The 19,444-nt window shown below is 46.5% G+C and overlaps 2 protein-coding genes across 2 annotated transcripts in view; one reads left to right on the plus strand and one right to left on the minus strand.

The window, feature by feature from the left end:
• The window catches only part of slc25a26 (solute carrier family 25 member 26), a 57,877-nt gene extending 56,672 nt beyond the window's left edge, over positions 1 to 1,205 (plus strand). The window contains exon 10 of the mRNA XM_073468392.1: positions 764 to 1,205. Coding sequence (XP_073324493.1) covers positions 764 to 860 — 97 coding nt within the window. The 3' untranslated portion in view covers positions 861 to 1,205. The remainder of the gene's footprint in view (positions 1 to 763) is intronic.
• A 1,742-nt stretch (positions 1,206 to 2,947) lies between these two features.
• The window catches only part of lrig1 (leucine-rich repeats and immunoglobulin-like domains 1), a 36,842-nt gene continuing 20,345 nt past the window's right edge, over positions 2,948 to 19,444 (minus strand). The window contains exons 6-18 of the mRNA XM_073468829.1: positions 18,347 to 18,490; positions 17,720 to 17,863; positions 15,869 to 16,012; positions 13,542 to 13,622; positions 11,627 to 11,698; positions 11,070 to 11,141; positions 10,738 to 10,901; positions 10,032 to 10,385; positions 9,155 to 9,436; positions 7,279 to 7,713; positions 6,571 to 6,705; positions 6,082 to 6,336; positions 2,948 to 5,569 (exon numbers count right to left, since the gene is read on the minus strand). Of these exons, the coding sequence (XP_073324930.1) occupies positions 5,364 to 5,569; positions 6,082 to 6,336; positions 6,571 to 6,705; positions 7,279 to 7,713; positions 9,155 to 9,436; positions 10,032 to 10,385; positions 10,738 to 10,901; positions 11,070 to 11,141; positions 11,627 to 11,698; positions 13,542 to 13,622; positions 15,869 to 16,012; positions 17,720 to 17,863; positions 18,347 to 18,490 (2,488 nt within the window). The 3' untranslated portion in view covers positions 2,948 to 5,363. The remainder of the gene's footprint in view (positions 5,570 to 6,081; positions 6,337 to 6,570; positions 6,706 to 7,278; positions 7,714 to 9,154; positions 9,437 to 10,031; positions 10,386 to 10,737; positions 10,902 to 11,069; positions 11,142 to 11,626; positions 11,699 to 13,541; positions 13,623 to 15,868; positions 16,013 to 17,719; positions 17,864 to 18,346; positions 18,491 to 19,444) is intronic.

Here is a 19,444-nt window from a genome sequence, read left to right on the forward strand (position 1 = left end):
AGTGGCTCCGCCATCACAAGCCTCATGTTTGACCCGCTCCCATGGACCACGAGGCCCCGCTTCCAGCCATAAATCACTCACAGATAGATGCTGTCGATTGGCGGAGCGACACATGATCCGGCCTGTGTCTTCATGGAGATAATTAAAGCTGGAGCAGGAAAACTGTGGAGGAATTAGCATCAGTTTCCAAGGACAGAAAACCGTCTCCTTCCTGAATCTTCTGCCGCGGAGAAGAAACTTCTTTTTCCTTGCAGATTATTTTCCAGCCGCAGCAATCATTCTCTTTCATGTCACCTCTTCTGTGGACACACTTAATGACTTTAGCTGAGCAAGGACTGAGTCACACTAGTCACAAATTAAGCTGCAAGCCACAAGAGGGGATGCTGTTTTTTTAATGCTGAAGTCACCCACCAGATTCCTCCAGAAATCCACCTAGCTGCACGGCTAACTGAGCTAACTGGCTAATGGCAGCTACAGTTAGTGGTTTCTTGAGCAACATGTAAAGCTATCTGTCCGTCAGGAAACTGTGCTCTGAGGCCATTAGGTGGAAAACCAGAAAACATTTAGCTGCATAATATTTCTTTAATATCTTTTGTCATCATGTAATTGCAGCCGCTGCCTACACATCACGTAGTCTGTGCTTCATTTGTTTATTTATTTTATTTTTATTGAAGTAAATAAGCTGTGGTTGATCAGTTATCAAAACTGTGATCATCAGAAGTAATTTAATAGCATGTTTTGCTCTTTCTCCTGTTTCCTGCAGTCTGTTTGCGGGCAGCATACCGAGGTTAACCTTCATCAGTGTGGGTGGTTTCATCTTCCTGGGAGCCTATGAGAAGGTCCGCCGCACTTTGCTATAGCAGCACGTCCTCTGTGACCGTCCTGAGTCCTGACCTGGTGGAGGAACAGCAGGGATAGCGTCTCCGGAAGTAGCACCCTCGTCCCCTGGAGGCCCCCCCTGCACCTCCATTCTGCTGGGCCCCTGAGAAGCAAGGAACACCTGGTGCTCGGGCGAAGAGTCGTCCGCGGGCCTGATCGCATTACCCAGGGTGCTGCATTCCTGCTCATCAGTGCCCTGCGGCCTGAGCTCACACTTCTGTAACAGCAACGGCGGTTTGGTGAAAATGATGATGCCTCTTTACTGTTTAATGTGTGTGTGTGTGTGTGAATCAATAAGTTATGGTATTAAAGATGGTCTCTTTTTATGCTTTGAGTGAGGTTTGGTGATTCTTCCTGTTCCCTGTAGGCTTCCTCCACATGGTTTTATGATCATTTTAGTGTTTCATCCATATTTTCTCTGCTAAGCCGGGCCACCTGTGTTACAGACACACTCATATCTCACCATTGTTACATTCCCGCTGGAGCACGACTGAGCTCATCCACCTGCAGGAGCTTTAATTTTATACTTTAGGTGCCTTCAACAATAGAACACTTTGTTAAATTAACAAGGGCCTAGTTTTATTAGGAGCCTCAGGTATCCTGTAAAAGCTGCATATTACATTTAGGAGTTTATCTCTCGTGTGGTTATTGTGGAACATTATTATTTAATGACTGGATTCTGTAAGATGGAGATGCTTACCCGACCTTTGATTGAAAAACTGATTGAAAAAAAAAACAACCTGTTGCCTACATTACCCACAATGCAACTTAGCCACTGAGTGACATCAGTCACATTTGTCAGATTACGTGCAGCGTCCTCTGGAGCCACAAAAGGCTTTTTACTACCTTTTTCACATACGCAGCAGTGCTCCCAAAGACCTGTAAACACTTTAATGTGTAAAATTGTTGGAGTTACCCTTTAAGTCTGAGACCTTTTTACTCAGTTGACTGAGAATTGCTCAGGAGAAATGAGCAGCATATTTTCCCACTTACTTTTTGTGTTATCAGGCCATGCAGATGGTTTCGATTTTATTTGCCAAGTTTCCGGGATATCAGCTCAGCTGCTGGGGCCTAACAAGATGATCTGCATGAGTAGATCAAGTCGGGGTAGACTGGGAAAAATGTTTTTGTTGTTTCGTCGAAACTGACAATTTAAATGAGCTCCAGCTGTAATTGCACCTGGCCTTACACAGAAAATGATTCCATGAGGGGAAAAAGGCTGATTAAAAGCTGTAAAGAATTAATTATATTATTTTGAACAAAATTTTGGATTAATTTCATGGTTTTCCTTAAGATACAATGTGCAGTAAAAATGTCTGCACCGGCCAATCGCACAAGTACTGATGGTTTCCACATGTCTTTTTTTTTTTTTTTCAAAATAAGAGCATGCAGTTATCCAAGATAACATATTACAAGACTAACAAATCACTCCTCTACATCTGAATGACATATGCAAGAGAAATCAGCCTTCAGTATCAGTTTCCCTCTTCAGCTCAGTGTTGTCCTTCAGTCACTGCAGAGGTAAAAGTGAACACTGTGGGGCAGAGGGAGACGGATGGCCTCACAGGTGGGAGTGTTTGTCATGCTGCTTGTCACTATGCTGTTGGACAACAATGGTCGGCGTGTGATTGGTGGAGGCCACGGCCGGAGGCATGTCAATCATCCAGTGACAAACAGCCATCTGGAATGCACATTCTGGCCAGCCATTGACCCTCAGTCAGCCTCGACTCCATAGCAAATATTTTAAACAGGCCGGAGAAGGGAAAAATATGCCTGCTGTCTTTTGGAGCTTCAGGGAGCCAGGACACATTCCTGGTTGGAAGATTAGCTGTGTGTGTGTGTGTGTGTGTGTGTTACTACTTCACTGCTTTGAAGATCAAGGTCTGTGGATTTCATGTCTTTGTGCATGCTCCATTTCAATTGATGGTTTCTCCATAACCGCTGTGACATGTCGGCAACGCTAAATGCTAACTCAGCTGTTTGTGATTCTGTTGTCACTTTAACATCCTCTCATTCTGTTTGTACAGGCGGAGAAAAAAAATTAAATAAAAAGGCAAAACACTCACAATAATAGCAAAATGGGATTTTATTAGACACTTCACTGTTTCAGCTTTGACATTGGTTCAACAGTTTGTTTCAAATAAATTACTCAGAACACAGACTGCACCTCACTCCCCCTCTTGTCCCTTTTACCTGCTACACTGGGATTGGTTTTCCAACTGGGACCTCTGATTGGTCTTGCTGGTTTAAAAAAAAAAAGTCATCTCTGATGGGTGCTATCAGGTGTAACCAGAGGAGTGTGTCCTCCACTTTACCTTGATAAGGCCACTGGTAACAGAACACAGTTCAGACAGGAGCACACTGGCGAAACACATGCGTACATGAGACAAAGTGTAACTACTGCTCTGCCTGATCATCATGCAGGGACGGTGACAGTCCAGACTGCATGAATCCTCCCAAGTTTGGTTAGAGCACGCATTTCACAAGCTTCCCGACTGTTCACAGCATGAGAGCGCACCTTTAAGTTACCTCAGACATTATTGAGCTGTAGTGATGTGATGGTGAGAAAGTTATGGATGTGACAGAGGCTGATTACTGGCCATTATCCTGTAAAAGCACAACGGTGGCTGTTGAGGCACATTACAGCAGTAACACGGTGACACGACACAACATGATTCTCCCTGATTCTCCGTCTTTTCTGAAGTTCGTAGCATTGAAATGTCGATTTAAACATTCAGACAATTAAATGTCGAGTGTCCACAGCTGTAGATCTCGTTTAGAGCTGCAACTGATGATTATTTTCTCGATTATTCGATTAGATGTTTGGTCGAAACAATGTCAGTGTTCGCCAAAGCCCAAGATAACGTTAAAGGGTTATTCGACCAATTTTACAGGTGTGTTTACAGGTCTTTGGGAGTACTACTGCACATGTCATAAAAGTAGTATAAAGCCTTTTGTGGCTCCAGAGGAAGCTGCATGTAATCTGATAAACTGCTTCCAGTGATGTCACTCAGAGGCCAGAGTGGCATTGTGGGTAATGTAAGCATCGTGGTTTGAATACATACAGCACAACCAGAGTTATTGCCTTTCTTTTTTATTCCATGCATTCTTCTTTTCTCTTCAAAACCTGTTGCCTTCATTACCCACAATGCAACGCAGCCACAGAGCAACATCACTGGAGCCACAAAAGGCTTTACACTACTCCCCAAGACCTGTAAACACACTTTAATGTGTCAAATTGGTGGTGTTACCCTTTCAGTGACTGGAATCGACAGTAGTTGGCGAATGATTTAATAACTGACAACTAATCAATTAATCGTCGCAGCTCTAATCTCATCATGAATGTGACCAAGAACACATGACTGGTGTTTATGCTGAGATCATTATTGGCTTCTACAGCTTGAGTTTGAGTTTAATTGCAAACTTGTGCCAAAGTCACTTTCCTGGACAAATAAAGAAACTCATCAGAGTACAGAGAAGAATATTTTTTTTCCCAACTGGATCAGAGCAGCTTCGCAGTAACTTGTAGTATTGTGAAACAGGTGGAAGAGCCTTAATGGTACAGTATGTACTGTCGACTTTACCGTGTCAAGATAAGCGGAGCATCTCCTCGCAGAGGAGGTTCCCGCATTCCTATTGGCAGATATCATGTACACAATCTGCTTGTTTCTGAAGTGAATATAAAAAGTGCTTTAACTGACCGCCCATAATCATCCCATCTTGAACCATCTGACGTACCAAAATAATTTACATTGAAGCTCTTCCTTCATACAACAACGCATGTGAATTGTGTTTGTGTAAGGCCATGGTTTGTCAAAAAACATTCAAGTGCAATCAAGTGTTTGCTTGGTTTTGCTATAAAGAGTGTACCAGGATCTCTCACAAAAAGTCTCTGGATATATGCTATTACAAGTTGAAGTTTTCTTTGATCATGCAATAAGGCACCGCAGCTGAATGTTGTTGGTAAAAGCTGAAAAAGGCTGTTTTTGTTTTTTTTGTTTTGAAGAAAAATAAAAATACCATCACTCCTTTCTTTGTCATGCACATAAATTCAAATACTCTTTTGTAAAAGTTATATAATATATAATATAAGAAAACTCTTATGTACAGTCAAATGTCCAAAGGTATATTTCTCTTTTCCCCCTGCACATACATATACTGTACAAGATTCCCTACATTTACATGCTTCAAATGCAAGTCACATTTTTTGGAGCTAGAATTTCTTAATTGGTCACCTCCCGAACGAAGGTTTTTAACTATGTACAGCTGATACGCTCAGATGGGACGCCACCCACACAAGCTCTTCACACTCCGGATGCCCCCTGCCTTTTTTCCCCTCCTGGTGCTCCCTTTCAGTCCAGATCCAGGAGGCTCAGGATCAGTCGCCTCGATATGAGGTAGCAGTTTATTTCCCAGTGCAAAAAAAGAGAGAAAAGTCCACTCCGCTACTGCGAGTCCACGTTTTGGGCTGGATGGAGTGCCTGCTAGTCGCTGGCTCTCCTTAGGGGGCCGCTCTCATTCTGAGAGGCTCTGAGGGTGTGTCCGTTGGACAGCAGAGTCTGCCTGAGCTCAGGCTCACAGTCACTGTCGAGGCGGCCGCGGCTCGTCGCCACCCCGGCCAGTTTCACCGGTTTGTGGAAAGAGTCCTCTTGTGATGGAGAGAACGCCGCCATCTGTCCCGTTCTGCTCACTGATGAACAAAGAAGGAGAAACAGGCAAGGTCAATGACGTGACATATATGTAGAGAAATATGCAGTCAGCTTCAGGATACAGAGGCAGTGGAATGTATGAACAGGGCTGTGTTGACATGTGGAGGTGAGAATTGGTATTTGGAGGCCAATACCACTGGTATTACTCCTCGCTAAAGGAGCTGAATCCCAGAACAGGTCCAGACGTGCAGCTGCAGCAGTGAGAACTCAGTGCTGCTTTACAGTGTTTTCAGGGAGATATCCTGAGGGGCTCTGGGTGTGCAACTATGATGGACTGTCAAATGCTGGAGCAAGCCAATCCATCAACAATCATGTTTAAAAGAATTTGCCTTGACAAAGGATCCTAGATTGCTGATTGTTTCTCATGGCATCACCTGAAATAAATCAAGTTCCAGGGCTTTAAAAAAAGTGTTTCTGTCAATGGGATAGGTTTGGAGCAGTTGCAGTGCGGGTCAGGTAAGGTAAATTTTCCCTCATTACACTTTAATCTTACCTTTTCTATCGTGTTGTAACGTATTGTGGTTTCTTGGAAATTCTTCAATGTCTTTTCGGATCCCGTTGGGTGTCCCGTTGCAGAGCAGCGTTGAGTGCGGCCCCGCGTCATGCTGCTCCACTGGGTGAAAGTGAGAGTGCTGCTGGTACTCCATGCCTCCAGCGTGGCCGAACCCGTGCGTCAGGTAGTCGGGGTCTTTGGAGTAGCTGCTGCTGCTCTCCATACAATCCGTGCACACGACTGCGCCGTCGAATCCTGCAGGCAGGGGGAAAGAAAATAAATGATTTGGAAACTCAAAATCAACAACTGTGTGTCAACACTGTGGTTAGGGTGTCTGCTGTAATTATTTCTGATGCTGAGCAGGCCTTCACAGACAGCGGCGCTCCTTTCATCATTATGCAACGCGCCGACTTTGCTCATGGGAAGTGGGAGAAGCTGCTGGGGAGCACAAACATTTGGCAGGTCGAGCAGAGCATAACTGTCGGGTACCTGTGGTGTCTACGACGTGTCCGTTGGGCTGAGGTCCACCTCCGGCCTCCACACGGATACACACATCCTGCCGCTCGGACAGAGTGCCCTGGGAGGAGAGGTAGCTGGGGACGTCTGGAGGAACGATCGTCTCATCTGGGAGAGAAGGAAAAGAACAGAAGGACATTAGAACCAGGCCTGTGGATACTGTGACACTGCAGCTCAAATTAATTGTTGATTCATCCATTTTTATTGACACATATTATTGATTATCATTAGTTAATCATTTAATTCATTTTTTACTGCAACAAAATCACTGGTTTCACCATCTGTGTCTTATTTTTCTTTTTTTTCTCTGCCTACTCATTTGACAGAATATTTAGCACGTAATTTAATTCACAATCGAGTAATTGTTTTAGTTGTCAAACTGAGAAAAAATGTCTGAGTTGTGGGTTGAAAAAAACATTTGGGTATTTATAAACATCACCTTCTGTTCTCACACTTGTAATGGACATTTTTCACTAGTTGTTGTTAATTCACAGACTAAATGATTAAACTACAAATAAAATGTTGCAGAGAAGTTGCAGCCAAATGTGGCGAGTTTTAGGAAGTTAATTCTCAAATATTTTCCCTTGCAGCTGGATCTAATTTGAAGGGTTTGCTTTTAGGTATACAGACACACGACATCTTCCATTTCTCTCCGTGACAGGACAGGACAGAATAGTTCACCTGTGTTGGTGACGCTGCATTCCTCGCTCTTCTTCCTGGTCTGGTAGATGATGCACACCCACACCAGCGACGTCACCACAATACTCGTCACTACAGCGATGACGATGATCCCTATAGTAACCGTGCTCGGCCCCACCGGCGATGAGCAAAGGCCGCGGTGCTGCTTCACCACCAGCTGGCTGTGAGCGCGCTCCGTGCCCAGCGTGTTGGACATGAGGCAGGTGTAGCGGCCGGCGTCCTCCAGAGAGGCGGAGCCGATGACCAGCAGCTGATTCCCGGGGGTGAAGTGGTGTCTTTCGGAGGGGCGAAGTTGCTGGTCGTTGCGCAGCCAGGTGATGCGGGGCGGCGGGCTGCCCAGCGCCTTACACTGCAACGCCACCGTGTCCCCGACCACCACGCTGCGGTCCTCCAGCTCCTGAGCCAGGTGGGGGGTTTCTGTGGAGGAGAGGATTCCTGAGGTCAGCATTTCGCTCCGTTGTTATTCTGTGACATCACAGTTTTAGGTTTCTGCTCTCAGGTTTCTGCTTCGGCTCAGATTGTTCACAGTATTGATTACAGAGCGGTGAGTCAGCGGGATCGAATGAGCACAAAGTGTGATGTTCTCAGTTTGATCTGACCACCAAACGCTTATCTCATGATAACAGCCTCATCTAACGATCATATTTATACGTCTGAGGTCACATCTTTAACGCTGCTGACACATTCATACGTTTTAATGACAGCACACAAACAGGATTTCTGTCTGTCGTCTTCAGAACAAAGCTTTCACTGTTTTCTCGGCAACTTCACATTCTGCTGAAAGGAGCACATTGAACAGTGTGTGTGTGTGTGTATGTGTTAAGGTGGGCCTCTCCTCTCAGACTGAGCACTTCCCCTCACAGTGGGACATACACAGATTAAGAGATCTCACTTAACCCACTTCAGTCACCCCTCTCTCCTCTATCAATACTTTCTCCCTCTCCATCAATCCCCTCTTCTCTACCACCCTCCCCTCCTCTTTCTTTTTCTCTCAATCCCACTCGCTCACCTTCCCCCACACACTGACTCCTCCATTCCAATTCTTCTTTGGCTCCCATTTTTCTCCCCCGCCACTCTTTTCCAGACAGGGGCCCCTTGACTACAGCCACCCCCCTCCCCTCTCTCTCTCCCCTCCTGTCCGTCTCTCAAACCCAAACATCACAGATTCAGTCCAGAGGCATGGTCGCTCGCTTGCCTCAATATTTTACATTGTTCAGTGGATTAGCACTCGGCTTGAACTGCTGGGAAGTCTCTCACAAGTCGCACAACATGCAAATGTGTCACTAAAATACCTCTTGAAAGACCGGTCTATTAAATATAGACACAGTTGCTTCTGAGTTCTTTGGGGGACATTTTAGCTATTGTGTGTTAGCAAGGAAACCCCCCAACTCTCTCTCTCTTTTTTTTCTCTCTCTGTTCAACAAGGGACTGCTTTGCTCAGTTCAAAGACAAAGGACAAAGATGATCTATGTCCTGAGATGGTTATAGGAGAGCAGCTCAGTTTTGTTTGATTTAACAGTGTAAAACAGCCAATAAACTGGGAGCACTGAGGCCTGCAGTGAAGCAGCCATGACTGTCCCTCCCACCGAGAGAGAGGAGGGGGGTGGGAATGCCTAACAAACACCCCTCTGTGAGCCCCCCTCGCTTCCCCACCATCCCCCCTTTGACCCCCAACTGTGACCTTTGGCCCTTGACCTGCAGCAAGGCCACAGCTGCAGAGAAAAGAAAAATATAAAGCCTCTCATTCTGCGACTGACCATTTCCCGACTGAGCGACAGAGCTATTTACAAGCGCTCGTCTTTGGGGCTTGCGGGAAAATGATCAACACTGATAATGTTGAAATACGTGGAGCTCTTACCCAGCACAGTGAGCGTGGCGTTGGCAGAGACGGTCCCCGCTGTGTTTTTGGCGGTGCAGCTGTACACGCCCATGTCTTCCGGCTTGACGTCCATGATGAAGAACACGTCATCGTCGGGCATGACGTGCATCCGGCGCTCACGTGCAGCGGGGAAGTCCGTGCCGCCGTCCTTCTGCCAGGCGATCTGCGGTGCCGGGTGGCCCTCAGCGGCGCACTCCAGCCTCGCTGTGTGGCCCGTCCTGATGGTGCTGTCCCTCGGAGTCTTCACGAAGGATGGGAGAACTGTGGGCAGAAGAGACACCGTTATTCAGGTGAAGTTTACTCTCCAAGTGCTGGCATTCGAACCAGAATGCTCGACTCCTCGATGCAAATAATTCACCGCAAAGTAAAGAAGCAGCTAGAGGTCTGACGCAGACCCAAACTCTACATAAATACTCTACATTTGCAGAATATCAGAGTGACAGAGCGCAAAAGAGATGGCCCCTGTTAGCACTGACATGCAGCTAAATCAATTTGTTCCGAATACCATCCTTGGAGAGATGGAGGCCCGAGCCAGAGAGAGAAGACTTTATTCGAGTGAAAGAGAAGAAATCTGCATGACTGCTAATCTCAATCGCTCCTCTGTCAAAACAGGACAATTGCAACTCACATAAGTTTAACATAAGCAGGCATTTTATTTGGTGGAAATGATTAATGCAATCACACACATGTCAACAGAGATACTGGAGTGGCATGTTTTTCTCTGTCTATCATGTCTTGACATGACACTCGATCTCTATGTTCTTCTATTTTCCCTCACGTTTTAACATATCAGAACTCCAATAACCAAACTCTCCCCTTCGATATTAATACATTTCAGCTGAAAACAACAACCTACCATTGACGATAAGGCGGGCCTTGCTGGAGTAGGTGGAGCCAAAGTGGTTGGTGATGATGCACTGGTAACGGCCCTCGTGGGCGAAGGTGACGTGCCGCAGGTGCAGGATAGTGGTGTACTCCATCACACCCCCGCCTGCCCCGGGCACGTCAGATGTTGTGCCTTGGTGGTGAGCGCGTACGTGGGCGTAGTTCTCCGTCTCGGCTTGGCGAAGCAGCTCCTGGTCTTTACGCCAGGCGAAGGTCATGGGTGAGGAGCTGCTGCTCGCTGCTGTACAGGTGAGATGCACGTCGCTACCGAGGACCGTCACCGTAGTTTCTGGCTGCACGGTGATTTGGGGCTTTGGAAGATCGTCTGAGGTAGGATAAGGATAGAAGGGAAGGAAGAACGTTTTTGGAGGGATGAGATAAAAAGAAAAGTGGATTTGAGATTGAAGCATAAATCACACGTGTCAAACATCACATCTCTCAGTAGGTGTCTGCTTGCTATGAATAAACGGATGTGAAAGAGACAAATAAAACACACATTAGGATCCATTAGCTTGTCCGACTGCAAATGCAAAGCTAAACACAAACACAAAACACCACCCAAACAAATATGTGCAACTATGCAAATAACAGAACACAGCAGCTGTCAGTGTGGCTCTTGCTCAACACACCCGTCCACGTAAACACAGATCAAGCGCAGACACACACATATAACTCACCACACACAAAGCTGCTGGACGGAGCCTGGAAGATGCTGGTGTCCTTAAGGCTCTCCGGGTGGGCACAGGTGGCATTGACACCGGCCTGCAGAGCACGTGACAGCAACCAGTCGGGCAGCCAGTGGAGCTGGCAGTCGCACAGGAAGCTGTCGCTCTGAATGAGCCTGTGGAGGAGAGAAGAGGAAAAAGTATAGTTGTATTTATCACATCTGTTGCATCTTGAGCTGAATATGTAGTTCTGAGAGTGTGTGTGGATGCCAGGGATTTGAGCCATGTGTCGGTTTTCTGTGCACATAAATGTATATTTGTGTAAATGCATCAATAACACTCACAGGGTTTTGAGGTTCTTCATTTTACTGAAGGCATCGGGCTGGATGGAACGAATAGCATTGTCTCCCAAGTTCCTGTAGGGACATTACACATCGTTTCATCAACAACGACCGCACATTAAAGCTATGCACACTCAAGTTTTCATTAGCAAGGATCTGACTTTTTAACCAAGGTGGAAATATATCCACGTCTGAGGATGCATGCCACCTTTTCCGTCCCTCCCTGCCCTCGTTCGACAAAAGGCCTGTGAAAGAGCTTATAGGAATTCCATTTCTTGTGCGGAGCTCGCCATATGCTCAATAACTTTGTTCCAGCGCAGTGGCAGGAAAAAAAAGGCCAAAGTTGAGATCGTGTTAGGCTAACGAGAGAGAAGCAGCTGGGCGCTCGCAAAAGCCTCTGTCTCCTCCTTTTACAAAGACGCTATTAAATTGCTAGCAGCCTGCTCTCTGCCAGCTACTTTTGGCAATACACCCTCAAAACCACCACCACCACCATCTTCCACACTCTCTCTCTATGGCGGGGAGGAGGAGGGGGCAGCCAAGCATTGTGGGATACTCACAGGTGTTCCAGGGTCTCCAGGCCAGAGAAGGCTTTCTTGGCCACCGACTTGATCTTGTTTCCAAACAGAGTCCTGCCGTTTCCAAACATGAAGGGTGTCGATAGATGAAGAGAGAGAGAGACAGAGAGAGAGAGAAAAGAAGAAGAAGGGGGGGAGGGGGGGTGAGAAGAGAGAGCAAGAGAGGGAGAGAAGCACAATTAGCAAGGCTGAATCTGATAAGAGTGAGGGGGATTGAGGTATTGGAAATCTGAACTGTGTGGAGATTAGCCCGGAGGAAGGGTGAGGGAGATTGGATGGGGTCAGAGTGTGTGTGTGTGTGTGTGAGTGAGGGGGGGACCTGGGCTCTGCGCTGCTCTTCAAAGACCACTTTTATCTTTATTAGAATTTAATAGCAATGACTGGCCAGGGCTGTGTGTGTGTGTGTGTGTGTGTGTGTGTGTGTGTGTGTGTGTGTGTGTGTGTGGTGGCTCTTTCACCCCCGACAGAGCTTGTAAGGACATACGTCCAACCATGTGAGTGTGTGTCCGTGCCAGTCAAGCCTGGTTTGAAACAAGAGGTGAGTTGCTGTTCGCTCTGATTCGGGGTCCTAATCCCTCCTTCCACCTCCCCTCCCTCGTCCCTCTCATGTTGTAGCCTCCGCTTCGCAGGAAGAGGAGACACGGCTGGCTGGTTCACAATGAAGACGCCAGTGTTCCAACTCATCCACATGTACGCACAAACAAACGGTTGTCTTGTCACAGTGATGTTGAGAGGGCTACTTCGTCATTTTTGCAACTTTTATTTTGAAGGAATTAAAAATAAATAAATAAATAAAATCCGAGATCGCCTCATCTTTTTCCTTGGCTTGGATCTATAAGATCCACTTCCCTCCCATGTGGCGGCATTCAAAAGCCGCTTTAAGGAAACCCAGCGGACACTTTGATGTCTCGCCCCGTCTTTCTCTTTTCTGCATCTCTTTTTCCCATGGCTTGCTTTGCCAGCGTTGGGATGTAGCAAGGCCGCTTCCGCCAACGCCGTGACAAAAGGGGCAGGGTCAGAGGGCGGGGCGTGCAAGGCGTTTGATGTTGATGACTGAATGCAAGTCCTCGATTTCACCCTCTCTCAGTTCCAAACAAGGAGGACTGGGAAAGAGGGGACGAGAGGAGCGGAGGCATGGAAGAGAAATAGAAATAAGCCTATTGGGGAGCGAACCCCTGCCAGCTCGAAGAAAAGCCCTTTTCTCCCTCTCCTTCTCCCGTTCTTTCTCTTTCAGCGGCGCTCACACTGGGAACCATCTTGGCTGGACATCATCTTTTCATCCTGCAGGTTGATGATTGCCGCTCGGTGCCAGAAACTCCACGTCCGCTGCAATTTCTCAACTCGCCAACTTTTGACATTGAACTTTTTTTACTAGCTGCCTTGACAAAAACGTTGATGAGTAATCATGAAAAACAGATATAACAAAATGATTCACTATCTCCTTCTTGAACCAGTTAGCAGCAAAGAGAACACAGTTTGGCCATAAAGCTACAGTGAAACAATGAAATCATAAGATTAAAGCCAGATTGAACTGGAGAAAAGCTGGCCTGTGCTTCAACAGGATGAAGTGACCTTCAATGTTTCATGAACAAGCCTTGTGAAAAAAGGAAGAGGGGCCCTATAAGTCACTGAAACGACTTCCCTACCAAGTGAAGTGTGGGGTCCGGAGGGGACACATATCTCAGACTCTGTGGCCAGTAATTGGACTAGCTAAACTTGGCTGGCAATGAAGGCTGAGTCGGGATTTGGAGGGAAACATTTGGATCCAAGAAAAAAGCTCAATTCAGTTTCTTTGATTGTCTGTTTCTGAAGAACAGCGCAGAGGGATGAAAAGGAGGGGTTGATAGCGAAGGAGAGGTGGAGGGAATTTAAAGAAAGAATGAGGGGAGACACTCACAGCTTGTTGAGGCTGTCCAATCCAGAGAAGGCCCCGTTGGTGTCCTCTATTGTGCCCGAGATGTCGTTATGGTCCAGCTCCCTGTGGAGAAAGGAGAAAAGAGGGGGATAAGAAAGATGGAAGGAGGGGAGGGAGGGGAGCAGTAGAACAGGGACAGGGTCTGCCAGCGCTGAAGCGTTACACAGCCCTGGCAGAGGATGGTCTGGAAGTCACGGGTTACCCCTTCGCCCACACACCCTCCCTCCCTCCCTTCCTCCCTACATCATCCTCCCCCCTCTGCACCTGGCCTTAAGAGCCCCTCTGCTGCTCTGCTCTGCCAACCAAGCGCATTCTTTCCTTGGAGGGGTGGAGAATGAGTGCACATGTGAGTATGGGTGCATGTGCATTGGTGTGTTGAGTCAAACCCAGCGCAGGGAAACGCATGTATTATTCATGACTGCGTGGAGGGGTTGGCGGGAACACAATGCCGTGTGAGAGGCCAAACCGTTGGGTCTGTTCGTCCAATGGCTGCAGGTATGGCACTGCCAAATGAGGCTAGGAGGCGAGCTTGGCCATGGCTGGGCAAAGACAAAATGAACTCGATGAAAAGGAAGAAAAAAGGGCTTCTTTTACAGCCTTCGGGGGTTTCCAACCACTTGTTGAATGCACTTTATTTCCCCTTGCAAGGTCTAAAGAATTACCTCTGTAGGTGAGGTCATAGCTGCGGAGGAGCCACAGCTCCGCCCCTCTTCGTGGTAATCAAAAAGAAAAAACAACAGTCGGATGACTCCTCTGAACCATTAAAAGACTTTCTTTCAAACTTGAGAAAGGCCTTTGAGCTTGATGGTCAGCAACACCCTCCACCGCCTCCACAATAGCACCCTTCACCCCCCCTCCTCCCCTTGCTTTCCAAGCATCTCCTCTCCCCCTCTGGTTCTTTTCAGTCTCCATTGGCCGCTGTCTTAGTTGGACTGGACAGGGGCTGCCAATTTCCTACTCTTTCTGGCTGGCTGGATGTGAATGGCCGTTGCCTTGTTAAAGCAAGGCCAGTGGCGGGGGCTGTGGAGCGGGGAGACCAGGCACTGAGAGGGGGGAGGGGGTGCTCCGATGAGCCAACGACCCCCGTGGCCGAATTAGAGGGCAGGCTGGCTTGTTTGGAGCTTTCACACCCCGATGCAGGCTCCAGCCCCATGCCAGCACAACCAGCAGCGCAGGCCCAATTAAAGCTCCCCCGGCTCCTTTTCAGGGCCCAGCCTATGCCTGTCCTCCCCTCCACTGATTAGATTAGGCCTGCCTCAAAGACACGGAGCACAGGATACAAGAGAAGGAGAGGAAAGATCATGCAAAATCAGTGCATAGATAGTGTGTGTATTTGGGGATAACACAAGGAGATGACAGAGTACACTTAGCAAAACTGAGGGGAGGAGATAGGCATTAAGTGTGCTTTAAAAGGGTAAAGCCAAAAGAAACAAAGTAACCAATTAAAGACAAGAAAGGAAAACATGAGAGAAGAACTGAGATAGGGTGGTCACAAGCTCAGCCATCCAACTCTCCATTTCCCTCTGTAGCTAGTTATCTAGCACCCAGTTTGCCAGCAGAAAGAGGCCTTATGTGCCTTGGCTTGTCACCCAGCTGTGAGAGAGAGCTTGTCTAGCCAGCTCTGGCACAACTCTCCTCTCTGGCTCTCTCACTGGGAGGAAGGCATAGCCAAGAGGACCTTGGTTAGGAACCAAGACCCCCAAGTCTTTCTCCTGGATTTATCCCCTGACTTTCTCCCTTTCATTCCCTCCTTTCATTTCTTTCTTTAGGTCTGTTTGGGCTCTTTGTGCAAAAAGGTGGATCAGCTGGAAGAGAAAGCTCTGTCTTTATTCGTGGCTCCTAAAAGCGAGGAAGGATCTCGAGGGACGTATGCGACGTGGACTACTTTCAGATCCAAGGTTGTTGGAAGCTGGTGTTCGAGACAAAACAAAAACCTCAAAACAAAACTAGACAAAAGGAACAAAGTGAGAAAAGACGCAAGAATAATAAGGAGTTGCCACAGAAACCACGGCAACAGTGATGCATGAACACCTCGTAAAAAAGTTTTAAAAACTCATGAATAGACATGAATGCAAATCGAAATTAAAGCTGTCTTGAAAAATATACAACTCAATGAATGGACTGCTTAAGCCTAAATATCAAATATCACAAAGGCAAGACCAATACTAAACATCTCAGCTTTCACTGCTCCCAAGTGGCACATCTCAGCCTTATCGTCAGCAGGGGCAAACCCATAATGAGTGGGTTGTTGGGGGTAGTTTGGGGCTTGGTAATAGTGGTTGAGGGAGGGGGTGGGGGGCTGTACTTACAGGATGCGTACGGCCTTGAGGCCTCTGAAAGCTCCCTCGGTGATGTGGCTGATGGAGTTGTGGCCCAGACGCAGAGTGTGGAGATCCCCCAGCACAGCCAGGCTGCCTTCATCCAGACGAGTCAAGTTGTTGTACGACAGATTCCTGGAGAGAGAAACAGAGCACGAGACAGACAGAGAGGAGGACAGAGGCAGACGGGGAGACGGAGAGAGGAGGAGAGGAAAATCAAGGGGAAAAGAGAGAAAATGTTCTGTGTGAGGTCTGGAAAGAGATGACAGGTTGGCAGAACGCTGAGGCAGCTCGTGACATCATTATACTTAAATTTCATGGCTGATTCAATGTCTATTTGCCACTCTGTGATGTGCTTTTCCATTGTGCCTGAAACAGAGAATGAGCTTAACAGACCTCAAGAGCTCAACTGTGGTCCTGACAGTTTGGCGGGGAAGAGAATAAGTTCTTGGTTGGAGCTTTACATGTCTACAACCTCCATTTAAAAACCTACTTGAGCATGTGGTAAACCCCAGGGGAATATACACTGTCACTCAGTGTGCTGCAGCCTGATACACAAACTGATACATTTTCTCATATCAAATCTCTTTTTTTTCTTACATGGTGGCAGGAAGTCCAAATGGGATGAGAAGAGTACATGGATTCCAAACAGATTCACTTGTTTTAAGAATTTGGGAGGAAAGAGTACTCTGCTAGTAATAAGACGACATCTGACTTGAGTTTACATGAGGAACAGGTTAAACTGAAGACTCAGATCTTGTTACAATGGCTTGTAAGACTATTTTCATAGTATGCATATAATACCTCTTGATAAATCCTGATTATAAATCCAATAATGCTATCCTTCAGCAGTGGTCAAAGGCAGTATTGTGCATTATATTGCCCTCTCTGTGGCCCTTGCTGTCTGTCTCTGTGGCCAGGCCTCAGGTTTGCTTGACCAGTCATGTGTGCAGAGATTCTCCCTGATGACCAGCGCAGCCTGGGCTCATTGGGAATGCAATAAGAGGCTCCTCATAAAGACAAGTCACTCTTTTCTATCAGTCATTGGGGTCATCATAACTCAAATCATATAACCGCTGACTGGTGCAGTGCCGAGAGGGTGATTCAGAGATGGCGCTGGGAGCTATCTGTCATTCATAGACGTGTGCACAGGAAACAGCAATGAGATACACAGAGCAAACGTACATGAATGCCACCTACGTCTTTATCCCTACTGACTGTTACACATAAACTAACACAGGCGCCACGGATACCCCAGGCTACCTCGCAGTTAGCAACGCCTCAGCTGAGCAAAGCACTTTACAGCAGCAATACGACAGTCATGTCAACAGAAGAGGAAAGACTCACAGATAATAGCTCCTCATTGGGAAGACAAAGGGCCGTAAAGGCGATCCTTCGGTGTAATTACCACAACACAACCGGTAGAGGATTACACGCCGCTTTGCCAAACCCGCGCTTCAGAAGTGAGTACAAAAACTCTTGTCAAAGGGGTTGAGTGTTGTTGAGCTCAGCTCTAATTATGGGATAAACAGGCTTATTCTGAGAATAGCGTAACGTATTGAGTGTTAAAGCACAATGTCATTTAACCCCTCGGAAGGTAGATGGATGATATGGATGGGGGTGGGGAGTGCTGGATTCTCAAGCTATAGGACAAGAGATCTGGATCCTAAGAGACAGAGCAACATTTCAACCCGCAAGTTTTAAATATACAACTTTTATTTTTAGTAATGTTCACTTTAGTTGCCTCCCACCCACTTCCACTGCAGGAACTTTAGGAACTCTAACCGCTGTCTACTTTTTTAAAGTGTGAGTTTTCAGGCTAATTTAAATGCTTGTACTCACAGTTCCCTCAGCTTTTGGCAGAACTTCCATCCATCAGCGTTGATGCGAGCTATAGAGTTGTTACTGAGGAATAACTGCTGAAGGGAGGTCAGGCCATACAGGGAGCCACTGTTCACCTCTGTCAGGCTGTTGTAGTCCAGGTGACTGCAAGAGACAAACATGAGCGAAATAAATAAAAAATAAAAAATATAAAATATCATCAGGAAGAAAGACGTTCAAGGTTCAGACACACTGGTTTAGCATACAACAGGATGGGTGGAGTTTGGTGGGAATTGGTGTGCCTTGAAATTGCAGCAGCAGTTCTGAAAAAAACTACAGTGCAATTTGAGACCATTACTGTGTTATTTTGCATGTAATTGAAATAATATGTAAAATTGTAGGTCAGCAGGAAAAGTAGTGATTGTTGAGATAATGAACAAGTTCCAGTAAGCACAAAAAGATTTAATTCTTATAAGGTTTGGTGGGTGATTATTCCTGTTATAGCAACTGGTGCAAATAGGGTTACTGTCAGAGTTTCAGATAATATGTAGAGTGTTTCATATAAGGTATAATACTTGGCAACTTTCCAATTTTATGTAAATGTATCATTATGTTTCTTTATAGATACTATTTAGTTGTTTTACTCACAGGACTTTCATCTTGGCCAGGTCCCAGAAGGCTCCATCAGTCAGTTTGCTGATGCTGTTTCTTTGCAGTTTGAGGACCTCCAGGCTGGACAGACCCTGGAAGGTCAGACCCTCCACCTGACGAATACGGTTCCTGTTCAGCTCACTGCAGGGTGGACAGACAGACAATTTAAAGAAAATCTAACGACTGATAGCGGGGAAAAAAAAGTCAGTGAGCCATTTAATCATACTTTAAACTATGCCAAAATATTCTCTTCACTTCAAAAACAAGATCTTTTTTTTTCTCTTTTGCCCTCAGTCTACATTAGAATCCATCACACGCAAGTCACGACCAAAGAATCCTGTAGCCTGCACGCTTGAGTTGGAGCGGGAGCATTTTGTAGTGAACAAATCTTAACAAGCATTCCTCAGTGGTGTCCTTTCCACCTGTGGCCAGCGCTGTATACCCACAGGCTTTAACTTACAAACAGGGGTCAACTTATGACCCTATGAATTAAAAGTTATACTAAAAGGAGATATGAAAAGACGGTGTAAGATTTTAAACCGAGCAGTGATTCAGTATTTTGCATACAAGGCCTGAGATGGAGGTGGAGGCTGTAAAAGCCCTCACGTTGGTAAAGATAAACATCCACACAGGCTCTTTTAGGTCTAATGTGCATCACCACTACCGTGTGCCGATGCAGTGTAACCGGGGCCACCTGTCCAACAAAAGGCACCTGGGGGAAACTACCGCAGCCACAATGGGGGAGACTCCCATTACGTGAGTCCCTTTGCTCTCCGGAGTGGAGGCGTTGAGCTACAAATGAGTCAACCTCGCTGCTAGGCCGGAGGGAAGTTTGACTGAGATAATAGCGCACGGTGTGTGGAATGAACTAACCACTTTGGGGATATGGAAGAAGGCAATAAATCACAGATAATACAGCTCCGGTGTTTACCTAGTCAGACCTTGTCCACCTCTAGAGGTATAGCTCACACTAATAGTGTTCCAAATGTTAAACACACAGACCACTACCAACTCTTCCTCATTTAAGCTCTTCATTCTTTTCAATTCTGTAATGTCTCCAAAGAAACTGGGACACTCATATTTTTTGACATTTGT

Source organism: Pagrus major, chromosome 6 (genome assembly GCF_040436345.1).
Source record: "Pagrus major chromosome 6, Pma_NU_1.0".
Classification (NCBI taxonomy): Eukaryota; Metazoa; Chordata; class Actinopteri; order Spariformes; family Sparidae; genus Pagrus; species Pagrus major.